This window comes from Oncorhynchus mykiss, chromosome 6 (assembly GCF_057628025.1).
Source record: "Oncorhynchus mykiss isolate SJ-2025 chromosome 6, ASM5762802v1, whole genome shotgun sequence".
Taxonomy (NCBI): domain Eukaryota; kingdom Metazoa; phylum Chordata; class Actinopteri; order Salmoniformes; family Salmonidae; genus Oncorhynchus; species Oncorhynchus mykiss.
Window position 1 is genome coordinate 11,946,189 of NC_143027.1, and position 14,605 is coordinate 11,960,793.

Here is a 14,605-nt window from a genome sequence, read left to right on the forward strand (position 1 = left end):
CAGTTGTGTTGTGACAAGGTAGGGGTGGTATACAGAAGATAGCCCTATTTGGTAAAAGACCAAGTCCATATTATGGCAAGAACAGCTGAAATAAGCAAAGATAAACGACAGTCCATCATTACTTAAAGACATGAAATATTTGTATTTATTATGGATCCCCATTAGCTGCTGCCAAATCAGCAGCTACTCTTCCTGGGGTTTATTATGGATCCCCATTAGCTGCTGCCAAATCAGCAGCTACTCTTCCTGGGCTCCAGTAAAATTAAGGCAGTTTATACAACTTAAAAACATTACAATACAGTCACAGATTTCACAACACACTGTGTGCCATCAGGCCCCTACTCCACCATGAAGTCAGTCAATGCGGAACATTTCAAGAACTTTGAAAGTTTCTTCAAGTGCAGTTGCAAAAATCATCAAGCACTATGATGAAACTGTCTCTCATGAGGACGGCCACAGGAAAAGAAGACCCAGAGATACCTCTGCTGCAGCGAATGAGTTCATTACAGTTACCAGCCTCAGAAATTGCAGCCCAAATAAATGCTTCATAGAATTCAAGTAACAGACACATCTCAACATCAACTGTTCAGAGGAGACTGCGTGAATCAGGCCTTCATGGTCAAATTGCTGCAAAGAAACCACAACTAAAGGACACCAATAAGAAGAAGACACTTGCTTGGTCCAAGAAACACGAGCAATGTACATTAGACCGGCAAAAATCTGACCTTTGGTTTTATGAGTCCAAATTTGAGATTTTTGGTTCCAACTGCCGTGTCTTTGTGAGACACAGAGTAAGTGAACAGATGATCTCTGCATATGTGGTTCCCACCATAGCATGGAGGAGGAGGTGTGATGGTGTGGGGGTGCTTTACTGGTGACACTGTCTGTGATTTATTTAGAATTCAAGGCACACTAACCAGGATGGCTACCACTGCATTCTGCAGCGATACGCCATCCCATATGGTTTGTGCTTAATGACCCAGCACACCCCCAGGCTGTGTAAAGGCTATTTGACTAAGAAGGAGAGTGATGGAGTGCTGGATCAGATGACCTGGCCTCCACAATCCCCCAACCTCAACCCAATTGAGATGGTTTGGGATGAGTTGGACCGCAGAGAGAAGGCAAAGCAGCCAACAAGTGCTCAGCATATGTAGAAACTCCTTCAAGACTGTTGGAAAAGCATTCCAGCTGTAGCTGGTTGAGAGAAGGCCAAGAGTGTGCAAACACTTTTTTTGGTTACTACATGATTCCATATGTGTTATGTCATAGTTCTGATGTCTTCACTATTATTCTACAATGTAGAAAATAGAACAAAAATAAGAAAACCCCTTGAATGAGTAGGTGTGTCCAAACTTTTGACTGGTACTGTATCTATGATGAATATGCTACACACACACACACACACACACACACACACACACACACACACACACACACACACACACACACACACACACACACACACACACACACACACACACACACACACACACACACACACACACACACACACACACACACACACTCTTCCTTATCACCTTAAACTGTCTCGGTGACAAACCCCATGGTTATAATGTAATCACCTGAACTTGTCAGAAGAACTTGCAAATTATATTTACATTCTAAGTGCCCGAGCAGAGAATGAGATTGTGTGATGTGATGACACTGTAGGACAATGCTGCCCTCTGATGTCCAAGTCACAAATAGCACCTAGTTCTCACTGTATCAACCATAAACATACAGTACACCAAATGTTTAATTTGGCTCTATTCTCCGGCATTTTACATTTGAGACCACATTTTTCATATGACGCGTCAGTAGAGAATGTCAACTTTTATTTTATGGTATTTTCATACATATCTGTTGAACCATTTAGAAATGAAAGCCATTTATGTATCTAGTCCCCACATTTAAAGGTGTCCTAAGAATTTGTAGAAATTCATGTCTATGTGTTATAAAGAAGTCAAAAGTTTAGTATTTGGTCCCATATTCCTAACCATGCAATGATTACATCAGGCTTGTAACTCTACAAACTTGTTGAATGCCTTTGCTGTTTGTTTTGGTTGTTTCCGATTATTTTGTGCCCAATAGAAATGAATGGTAAATAATGTATTGTGTCATTTTGGAGTCAATTTTATTGTAAATACTAATAGAATATGTTTCTGAACATTTCTCAATTAATGTGAAAGAATTGTGAATGATGATGAGTGAGAAATAAAAACATACCCCCCCCAAAATGCTAACCTCCCCTGTTATTGTAATGGTGAGAGGTTAGCATGTCTTGGGGGCATGATATAAAATGCTAACCTCCCCTGTTATTGTAATGGTGAGAGGTTAGCATGTCTTGGGGGCATGATATAAAATGCTAACCTCCCCTGTTATTGTAATGGTGAGAGGTTAGCATGTCTTGGGGGCATGATATAAAATGCTAACCTCCCCTGTTATTGTAATGGTGAGAGGTTAGCATGTCTTGGGGGCATGATATTTGTGCCTCTAACTTTTGATCTCAAACCCAGAATGCTGGCGTACAGCGCCAAAAGAAACATTGTAGTTTACTGTCCAAATAAATATGAAGGGGAGTGTAGCTATATATCATAATGTTATTAAACATCATTGGTCCCAGAATAGTCTTCCTCTCTCACATTTATCCATATGAATCCAGTGACATTAAGAGCAAGGCATTCCTTCTCCTTCAGACATCACATGAAATATAATAGGCTGTGACATTTCAAATCAAAGAGTTGTCAGATGGTTTTCCCTCATATTCACCTAGGTCCTAAAGTGAGTTACAGTCTTCGTCTGTGTATCTCCAGGTAAGAATCGACTAGGTGAGGCCGGTCCGAGCTCCCTATGATGTGACATTGTCATGATGTGATTGATATCCCAGGCAGGGCAGTCTTGAGGGAGTATAGTTCCACAGGGATGGAGTTCCACAGTCTGCTGTCCCAGATGTCCATGTGTGGCCGCCGGCCTCTCCAACGAACTATGACCTCTCCAGATGGTGACCTCATGATCCCCCAGCAACCCAGCCCCAAAGACAGAACTCTGATTTAGTTGGATTGATGTGATTATGGTAATCTTGTGAGTTTGATCCTACATTGATGTGGTGCTAGACAATGTTAATTGACTAATTGCTTAAGAGTAGCCTAAATAGCACCCGTCAGAATACGTATGTGTGTACGGGTGAGCATGGATTTTGTGCGTGCTTGTTCTATACAGTGTGTGTGACTGTGTGTGTATGTTTATTAGAGATTCACACAAGGACAATCTCTTCAGAAATCCTTCCATTACTTCCCTCTCTTCTGTCTCCTCCTCCTCCTCTCCTGCTGATAGCTGAAGGGGGGGGGGGGTGATAGTAATAACAGCTCTTCCGAGCAAGGGACCTTTCCAGAATCGCAAAGGCCATCATCCTCACCCTCTTTCAACCCACTCTGAGTAATCCATCACAGGGAAAACAACACCAGCACAGACAGAGGTTATTATAAAGTTATTAACAGCATCTCATAAACCCTTGCACATGGTCAAACCCATCCAACAGTGATGACATACTGGGACTCAGCTGGGTGGCCATAAAAAAAGGGATAATGACACGCTGCTGTTCCTCCCACATCAAATTAATGAATCCATTCCAAACATTAACCTTGCCTGCTACACATTTGTGAATATTTAATTATCCCCCTGCCTGCCTGTCTGCCCCCACCCAACATGTTGTTTGACTAATGACTGGGCTCGCCTCATCAAGCTCATGACAATGTAAACAGATGGGAGGTGGGGCTGGGCTCAGTGCCAGGCCTCCAGACACCAACGGGCTGAATAAACACTGACATATGCTGCAGCTATTCACACAGCTCAGAGGGCCTCCACGTAAACACTCTCATGGAATATGGGTGACATCAAATTTAGTGTGAAGTTACCTGATTGTTGAAATGGTTCCCCCTTCAGCGATTTCATGGACATTTAGGCTGCGTTTACACAGGCAGACCAATTCTGATATTTTTTCTCACTAATTGATAATTTGACCAATCAGATTTAAAAAATCTGATGTGTAAATGATCTGATGTGATTGGTCAAAAGACCAATTAGTGGAAGAAATATCAGAATTGGGCTACCTGTGTAAACACAGCCTTGGGGTGTGTGTATGTATGTGTGACAGAGCGAGAGAGTAGCTGTTATTTTAAACAAACTGTCAAATGACATGAACTGCCTTGGTTTCAGCAGATTACTCTCCAGATAAATGATGCAACATTAAACATTCCACTCTGTTCAGGCTCTGCCTGGACAAGGGAATACATACAACACTGGTTTTTGTTCATGCTACATTTTAATAGTATAGCGCTTTGAGTATGACCACATTGGGGGCTAAGACAGACAAGACGAGACAGACAGGTGTGGGCTCACAGTGACATCATCAGCCACCTGGGAGAGTTCCAAATAAATCGGGCAAACGGCAACTCTAACGTGACATTATATATTAATATATTACTATTGTAAAATATACACACAGAAATAAAACTGGTCTATATGCATTCACACCACACGCACACAAAACAGGTTCATCCAATCAGAATCACTCTCTCCAGACGTTGCTCTTGGCTCCTCCAATCAGAAATCAGACATATGGTATGCTCGCTCAACTGACATAATAACATTCCTTCCCTGATCAAGAAGTTGTTTCTCCTCATCACAAATAATGTACATGGAGGGTGTTTCGGACACTTCTGTCTCTACGATCACAAAACTAGAATGTGATTCTATTTACTGTAGCTCTTCCACTATCTACACATCCCTCTTAGTAATAAAAGCTTCCATAAAAGATGATTTCATTAAATGTAAATAACCTTTCTCTACTGTGCTGTTGGACCTTCCTGTTCTCCACCTATCCTGTGCATCTGTCTCTCCTCATCATGTATGATGTCATAGTTAACTTAAAAATATGCCAGTGACTTTCTACTAGTGGCTTGTTGTGAGGATAACTTGCTGGTACTTGGTAGTCACTGTCTGTACATTGATATATATATACACTGTATATCAATGTACAGACAGTGACTGCCAAGTACATATATATATATATATATATATATATATATATATATATAAAAATATATACTGTCTGTTACTGTCTGTACATTGATATATATACACATATATGTATACAGTGCCTTGCGAAAGTATTCGGCCCCCTTGAACTTTGCAACCTTTTGCCACATTTCAGGCTTCAAACATAAAGATATAAAACTGTATTTTTTTGTGAAGAATCAACAACAAGTGGGACACAATCATGGAGTGGAACGACATTTATTGGATATTTCAAACTTTTTTAACAAAGCAAAAACTGAAAAATTGGGCGTGCAAAATTATTCAGCCCCTTCACTTTCAGTGCAGCAAACTCTCTCCAGAAGTTCAGTGAGGATCTCTGAATGATCCAATGTTGACCTAAATGACTAATGATGATAAATACAATCCACCTGTGTGTAATCAAGTCTCTGTATAAAAGCACCTGCACTGTGATAGTCTCAGAGGTCCGTTAAAAGCGCAGAGAGCATCATGAAGAACAAGGAACACACCAGGCAGGTCCGAGATACTGTTGTGAAGAAGTTTAAAGCCGGATTTGGATACAAAAATATTTACCAAGCTTTAAACATCCCAAGGAGCACTGTGCAAGCGATAATATTGAAATGGAAGGAGTATCAGACCACTGCAAATCTACCAAGACCTGGCCGTCCCTCTAAACTTTCAGCTCATACAAGGAGAAGACTGATCAGAGATGCAGCCAAGAGGCCCATGATCACTCTGGATGAACTGCAGAGATCTACAGCTGAGGTGGGAGACTCTGTCCATAGGACAACAATCAGTCGTATATTGCACAAATCTGGCCTTTATGGAAGAGTGGCAAGAAGAAAGCCATTTCTTAAAGATATCCATAAAAAGTGTTGTTTAAAGTTTGCCACAAGCCACCTGGGAGACACACCAAACATGTGGAAGAAGGTGCTCTGGTCAGATGAAACCAAAATTGAACTTTTTCATCCTGATGGAGTATGCAAAAGACCTGAGACTGGGACAGAGATTTATCTTCCAGCAAGACAATGATCCAAAACATAAAGCAAAATCTACAATGGAATGGTTCAAAAATAAACATATCCAGGTGTTAGAATGGCCAAGTCAAAGTCCAGACCTGAATCCAATCGAGAATCTGTGGAAAGAACTGAAAACTGCTGTTCACAAATGCTCTCCATCCAACCTCACTGAGCTCGAGCTGTTTTACAAGGAGGAATGGGAAAAAATGTCAGCCTCTCGATGTGCAAAACTGATAGAGACATACCCCAAGCGACTTACAGCTGTAATCGCAGCAAAAGGTGGCGCTACAAAGTATTAACTTAAGGGGGCTGAATAATTTTGCACGTCCAATTTTTCAGTTTTTGATTTGTTAAAAAGGTTTGAAATATCCAATAAATGTCGTTCCCCTTCATGATTGTGTCCCACTTGTTGTTGATTGTTCACAAAAAAATACAGTTTTATATCTTTATGTTTGAAGCCTGAAATGTGGCAAAAGGTCGCAAAGTTCAAGGGGGCCGAATACTTTCGCAAGGCACTGTATATATATATATACATACACACACACAATAGCTATCTGTGATACATACAGTTGAAGTCGGAAGTTTACATACACCTTAACCAAATACATTTAAACTCAGTTTTTCACGATTCCTGACATTTAATCCTAGTAAAAATTCCCTGTCTTAGGTCAGTTAGGATCAACACTTTAATTTAAGAATGGGAAATGTCAGAATAATAGTAGAGAGAATGATTTATTTCAGCTTTTATTTCTTTCATCACATTCCCAGTGGGTCAGAAGTTTACATACACTTAATTAGTATTTGGTAGCATTGCCTTTAAATTGTGAGTCAAACGTTTCGGGTAACCTTCCACAAGCTTCCCACAATAAGTTGGGTGAATTTTGGCCCATTCCTCTTGATAGAGCTGGTGTAACTGAGTCAGGTTTGTGGGCCTCCTTGCTCACACACGCTTTTTCAGTTCTGCCCACACATTTTCAGTAGGATTGAGGTCAGGGCTTTGTGATGGCCACTCCAATACCTTGACTTTGTTGTCCTTAAGCCGTTTTTCCACAACTTTGGAAGTATGCTTGGGTCATTGTCCATTTGGAAGACCCGTTTGTAACCAAACTTTAACTTCCTAACTGATGTTTCGAGATGCTTCATTCAAGATTTCCACATAATTTTCCTTCCTCGTGATACCATCTATTTTGTGAAGTGCACCAGTCCCTCCTGCAGGAAAGCACCTCCACAACATGATGCTGCCACCCCCGTGCTTCATGGTTGGGATGATGTTCTTCGGCTTGCAAGCCTCCCCCTATTTCCTCCAAGCATAATGATGGTCATTATGGCCAAACAGTTCTATTTTTGTTTCATCATTTCTCCAAAATGTACAATCTTTGCCCCCATGTGCAGTTGCAAACCTTAGTCTGCCTTATTTTTTTTTATTCCCATGATGTCAAGCAAAGGGGCACTGAGTTTGAAGGCCTTGAAATAAAGCCACAGGTACACCTCCAATTGATGTCAATTGGCCCATCAGAAGCTTCTCAAGCCATGACATAATTTTCTGGAATTTTCCAAGTTGTTTAAAGGCACAGTCAACTTAATGTAGGTAATTTTCTGAACCACTGGAATTGTGATACAGTGAATTATAAGTGAAATAATCTGTAAACAAAGTAGATGTCCTAACCTACTTGCCAAAACTACAGTTTGTTAACAAGGAATTTGTGGAGTGGTTGAAAAACAAGTTTTAATGACTCCAACCTAAGTGTATGTAAACTTCTGACTTCCAATGTATGACTATTGGGTACACACAGAGGTTTCATAAGACACAATCAACAGCATAGGAGATTAGATTTCACTACTAACCAGGATGTGAATGACGTCTGCATATAACACAAGCACCCATGCATTCATGCAAGCGCATAATAACACAAACAGACACACACACACACACCACACACACACACACAGGCATTAGCTGTCTTTCTTAACAGCTCAATATGAGTTATCCTATAGCATTAAGCAGTACAGTTGATGTTATATGAGAAAACCAGCTGTCTTGTGGTTCTAATGTTACTGTACGTACTCTAGTGTTCTGATCAGATTCTCCTGTGTTCTTTTCTTCTGAAGTCCCATTGTTCTCTTGTTCTGCTGTTGGACACAGTGTTCTAGTGTTGTGGTGTTCTGTTGATGTGGTTCCTTAGGTGGTGAGTTTTGGTTACTCTAGTAGCGTTTCTGTTTGGTATCTTATCCTGTGCAGCAGGTGACGGTGGGCATCTTCTTGTTGGGACTTCTATAGAGGTTAGTCACAGACTCCTGGTCCTCAGCCCCATGAACCTGCTTGGTCACCTCTCTGTGTGTGTGTGTGTGTGTGTGTGTGTGTGTGTGTGTGTGTGTGTGTGTGTGTGTGTGTGTGTGGTGTGTATGAGTGAGGAGAGAGAGTGAGGAGAGAGAGTGAGTGAGTGAGGAGAGAGAGTGAGGAGAGAGAGTGAGGAGAGAGGCACACTTCCACTGTATGGGCATTAGTGTAAATATGATGGACGGTAAAGAACATTATTGCACACTAGAGGGCAGCAAAGCTTTACATGTTGTTCTACATGTTGGTATTATAAGAACAGTTTAGGAAAATATCCTTATCAAAACGTATCCAAAGCAGACCGATCATGGACAGGTAAATATCACTAAGCAGAGAGAGACAACAGATGACTAGGAGCTGGTATATCTTACCTGGCCAGATGCAGCACGGCCTCTATGACATTGGAGCCGTCTTTGGCACTGGTCTCACAGAAGAGGGCGTTATACGTCTGATAGGAAACAACAACACAACTCTCAATCAGGTCATGGCTAGAAGGGATCCAGCTTTTGTCAGAATTAACTTTTTGTAGCAGGTTTAGGAGAACTTATGCAGCAGTATGCATGGGTGTCTGAGCTGTGTGCTAGTAGTTTAATACATAATAAAGTTTGATACATAATAACCGGGCCGAGGAGTCTGCCAGACCATGTGACCTGACCAGGCAAAATTCTGGGTCCTAGTTCTAGACTATATTGTAGGGCAGTGGACTCCAACCCCAATTTACATTTGGGTCATTTAGTAGATGATTTTACCCAGAGTGACTTACAGTTTACCCAGAGTGACTTCTAGTTGTACCCTAGAACTGTGTTTTCCAACACCAGTCCTCAGGTACAGCACTCATTTTTTTTGGAGGCCCAAGTTGAATCAGGTGTGTTTGTCCAGGGTTACAATATAAATGTGTACCATTGGAGGTACTGTTGGAGGTACTGTTGGGGGTACCGTTGGAGGTACCGTTGGGGGTACTGATGGGGGTACCGATGGGGGTACTGTTGGGGGGTACCGTTGGAGGTACTGTTGGGGGTATCGTTGGAGGTACCGTTGGAGGTACTGTTGGGGGGTACCATTGGAGGTACTGTTGGAGGTACTGTTGGGGGTACCGTTGGAGGTACCGTTGGGGGTACCGATGGGGGTACTGTTGGGGGGTACCGTTGGAGGTACTGTTGGGGGTATCGTTGGAGGTACTGTTGGGGGTACCGTTGGATGTACTGTTGGATGTACTGTTGGCGGTACCGTTGGGGGTACCGTTGGGGGTACCGTTGGGGGTACTGATGGGGGGTACCGTTGGAGGTACCGTTGGGGGGTACCGTTGGAGGTACTGTTGGGGGTACCGTTGGAGGTACTGTTGGGGGTACCGTTGGAGGTACTGTTGGGGGTACCGTTGGATGTACTGTTGGGGGTACCGTTGGGGGTACTGTTGGAGGTACTGTTGGGGCTACTGTTGGAGGTACTGTTGGGGGTACTGTTGGAGGTACTGTTGGAGGTACTGTTGGGGGTACTGTTGGAGGTACTGTTGGGGGGTACTGTTGGGGGTACCGTTGGGGGGTACTGTTGGGGGGTACCGTTGGGGGGTACTGTTGGGGGGGTACTGTTGGGGGGTACCGTTGGGGGGGTACTGTTGGGGGGTACCGTTGGGGGGGTACTGTTGGGGGGTACCGTTGGAGGTACAGTTGGTGTTACTTGAGGACTGGAGTGGGGAAACACCGTTCTAGGGTACAAGTAGAAGCATCTATAAGTCGCTCTGGATAAAATTATCTTCCAAATGACCAAAATGTAACTAGGGTTTGGAGTTTCCTTGACACAGGTAAAACAACTTGGCTCTTATGTTAAGTAAAAGTGCTAAGATGTTGAGGTTGAGCGGTCTCACCATGGCCAGTTTCTCTCCGTAGCTGGTGGTGACACAGGTGATCCCGTCCTGCAGAGCCTGCTCTCTCAGGTCACTCTTATTCCCCACCAGCATGATGGGGATGTCGTCCTGGGACACGTCCTGAACAGATATGGACAGCAGGTTACAACAACAGTCCCAAATGGCACACCATTCCCTTCATAGTGCACTACTTTGTTTTGATCAAGGTATTTTTTCTCTCAGTATTAATAGTGTACTATTTTTTACTAGGGCCCATTCGTGTTTTTCCAAGTAGCGTATATTAATGTAAGATCAATCTGGCTCGTGAAGCTGGAAAAATGCATAATTATGCAAACTTGCGAGATCAGTGTGGCTCGCATGGCTACATACAGTGAGAGTATACATCACATTAGAAACACCTTCCTAATATTGTGTTGCACCCCCATCCCGCCCCCTTCTGCCCTCAGAAGAGCTTCAATATGTCGGGGCATACAGTCTTCAAGGTGTCGAAAGCGTTTCCATAGGGATGCTGGTCTATGTTGACTCCAATGCTTCCCACAGTTGTCAAGTTGGCTGGATGTTCTTTGGGTGGTGGACCATTCTTGATACACACGGGAAACTGTTGAGAGTGAAAAATCCAGCAGCATTGCAGTTCTTGACACAAAAACAGAGCGCCTGGCACCTACTGCCATACCCTGCACTTACATATTTTGTCTTACCAATTCACCCTCTGAACGGACACATACACCATCCATAACTCAAAGCTGGTCTCCTCCCCTTCATCTACACACGGATTGAAGAGGAGCAGGTGTTCTTAATGTTTTGTACACTCAGTGTATAGTGCACAATATAGGGAATAGTGTGCAATTTTAGATGCATTAAACATGCAACACAGCAACTACACACGTAGCGTTATCAACTGAAATACAGTCAAATGATTCAAGAGCTACAACAATGAAATTGTGATTTTCAAACATTTCAAAACAAACATTTCAAAATGTCTTGACACCACGAACAATCAATCTAACACACGTGTGTACGTACAGTACCAGTCAAAAGTTTGGACACACTTACTCATTCAAGGGGTTGTCGCGCCCTGACCTTAGTATTCTTTGTTTTCTTTATTATTTTGGTTAGGTCAGGGTGTGACATGGGTGATGTATATGTTTTTTATCCTGTCTAGGGGTTTTGTATGTCTATGGGTGTTTACTAGCCTAGGTGTTATGTATGTCTATGGTTGCCTAGATTGGTTCTCAATTAGAGGCAGCTGTTTATCGTTGTCTCTGATTGGGAACCATATTTAAGCAGCCATATTCCTTGGGTATTTCGTGGGTTATTGTCTATGGTTAGTTGCCTGTGTCCGCACGTGGTTCTATTTAGCGGTTTGTTGTCTTGTAAGTTTGTTAAGTTTCATTAAATAAGATGTATTCTCCTCCATTCAACGACCGTGACAGGGGTTTTCTTGATTTTTACTATTTTCTACATTGTAGAATAGTGAAGACATCAAAACTATGAAATAACACATGGAATCATGTAGTAACAAAAAAAGTGTTAAACAAATCAAAATATATTTTATATTTGAGATTCTTCAAAGTAGCCAGTCTTTGCCTTGATGACAGCTTTGCACACTCTTGGCATTCTCTAAACCAGCTTCATGAGGTAGTCACCTGGAATGCATTTCAATAAACAGGTGTGCCTTGTTAATTTGTGGAACTTCTTTCCTTCTTAATGCGTTTGAGCCAATCAGTTGTGTTGTCAGAAAGTAGGGGTGGAATACAGAAGATATTTGGTAAAAGACCAAGTCCATATTATGGTAAGAACAGTTCAAATAAGCAAAGAGAAATGACAGTCCATCATTACTTAAAGATATGATGGTCAGTCAATGCGATCAAAACCATCAAGTGCTATGTTGAAACTGGCTCACATGAGGACTCTCACAGGAAGGGAAGACCCAGAGTTACCTCTGCTGCAGATGATGAGTTAGGTAGAGGTAACTGCACCTCAGATTGTAGCCCAAATAGATGCTTCACAGTGTTCAAGTAACAGACACACCTCAGCATCAACTGTTCAGAGGAGACTGTGTGAATCAGGCCTTCATGGTGAAATTGCTGCAAAGAAACCACTACTAAAGGACACATTGCTCGTGTTTCTTGGGCCAAGAAACACGAGCAACGGACATTAGACCAGTGGAAATCTGTCATTTGGTCTGATGAGTTAAAATTTGAGATTTTTGGTTCCAACCGCCGTGTCTTTGTGAGACGCAGTATAGGAGAACAGATGATCTCCTCATGTGTGGTTCCCACCGTGAAGCATGGAGGAGGAGGTGTGATGGTGCTTTACTGGTGACACTGTCTGTGATTTATTTAGAATTCAAGGCACACTTAACCAGGATGGCTACCACTGCATTCTGCAACGACACGCCATCCCATCTGGCTTGCGCTTAACCTGTTTGGGCTAGGGGGCAGCATTTTCACGTTCGGATGAAAAGCGTGCCCAGAGTAAACTTCCTGCTACTCAGTCCCAGAAGCTAAGATATTCATATTATTAGTATTTGGATTTGGATTTGGATAGAAAAAACTCTGACATTTCTAAAACTGTTTGAATGATGTCTGGGAGTATAACAGAACTCATACGGCAGGCAAAAAACAGAAAAAAAAATCCAACCAGGATGTGGGAAATCTGAGGTTTGTCATTGCCTATCGAATATACAGTGTCTATGGGGTCATATTGCACTTCCTAAGGCTTCCACTAGATGTCAACAGTCTTTAGAACCTTGTTTGATGCGTCTACTGTGAAGAATGAGGGAAGGAGAGCTCTTCGAGTCAGCTGTCTGCCAGTGGCATGAGCTGACCACGCGCCCTCACGTGAGAGCGACCTGCGTTCCACTGCAATTCTACAGACAAAGGAATTTTGTTGAAATATTATTGAAGATTTATGTTAAAAACAATTCTATACTTCGTTTGGCATGTTTCTACGGACTATAACGGAACTTTTTGACTTTTCGTCTGGACCTAGTGATCGCACGTCATGGATTTGTGAACTCAAGGCACAAACAACAAGGAGATATTTGGACATAAATTATGGACTTTATCGAAATAAACAAACATTTATTGTGGACCTGGGATTCCGGGGAGTGCATTCTGATGAAGATCATCAAAGATAAGTGAATATTTATAATGCTATTTCTGACTTCTGTTGACACCACAACATGGCGGGTATCTGTTTTGCTTGTTTTGGTCAATGAGCACTGTACTCAGATTATTGCAGGGTTTACTTTTTCCGTAAAGCTTTTTTGAAATCTGACAAAATGGTTGCATTAAGGAGAAGTATATCTATAATTCTGTGCATAATACTTGTATCTTTTATCAAAGTTTATTTCTGTAAATTGATGTGGCTCTGTGCAAATTCACGGGATGTTTTGGAGGCAAAGCCAAATGTAAACTGAGGTTTTTGGATATAAATATGAACTTGATCGAACAAAACATACATGTATTGTGTAACATGTTGTCCCGGAAGTGTCATCTGATGAAGATCATCAAAGGTTAGTGATTAATTTTATCTCTATTTCTGCTTTTTGTGACTCCTCTCTTTGGTTGGAAAATGGCTGTATGCTTTCTGTGATTACGTGCTGACCTAACTATATGTTGTGCTTTCGCCGAAAAGCATTTTTGAAATTGGACACTGTGGTTGGATTAACGAGAAGTTTATCTTTAAAACTGTGTCTAAAAATTGTATGTTTGGGAAATTTGAATTATGAGATTTCTGTTGTTTGAATTTGGTGCCCTGCAATTTCACTGGCTGTTGGTGAGGGGTTCTGCTAGCGGAACCCCGTTCCCAGACATGTTAATGACCCAGCACACCTCCAGGCTGTGTAAGGGCTATTTGACTAAGAAGGAGAGTGATGGAGTGCTGGATCAGATGACCTGGCCTCCACAATCCCCCGACCTCAACCCAATTGAGATAGTTTGGGATGAGTTGGACCGCAGAGAGAAGGCAAAGCAGCCAACATGTGCTCAGCATATGTGGGAACTCCTTCAAGACTGTTGGAAAAGCATTCCAGGTGTAGCTGGTTGAAAGAATTCCAAGAGTGTGCAAAGCTATCATCTAGGAAAAGGGTGGCTACTTTGAAGAATCTAAAATTTAACATATTTTGATTTGTTTAACACTTTTACTACATGATTCCATGTGTTTTTCATAGTTTTGATGTCTTTACTATTATTCTACAATGTAGAAAATAGTACAAATAAAGAAAAACTCTTGAATGAGTACTGTAGGTGTGTCCAAACGTTTTACTGGTACTGTATGTGTATTTAAATGCACACTACTCAGTCACTCAAGCAATGCAACACAAATTCA

At 42.0% G+C, this 14,605-nt stretch overlaps 1 protein-coding gene across 1 annotated transcript in view; it reads right to left on the reverse strand.

Annotated features, from left to right (window-relative positions):
- Window positions 1-4,302: 4,302 nt before the first annotated feature.
- Window positions 4,303-14,605, reverse strand: part of rasef (RAS and EF-hand domain containing) — a 47,736-nt gene continuing 37,433 nt past the window's right edge. Inside the window, exons 15-17 of the mRNA XM_036979416.2 lie at window positions 10,271-10,390; window positions 8,781-8,857; window positions 4,303-8,406 (exon numbers count right to left, since the gene is read on the reverse strand). Of these exons, the coding sequence (XP_036835311.2) occupies window positions 8,301-8,406; window positions 8,781-8,857; window positions 10,271-10,390 (303 nt within the window). The 3' untranslated portion in view covers window positions 4,303-8,300. The remainder of the gene's footprint in view (window positions 8,407-8,780; window positions 8,858-10,270; window positions 10,391-14,605) is intronic.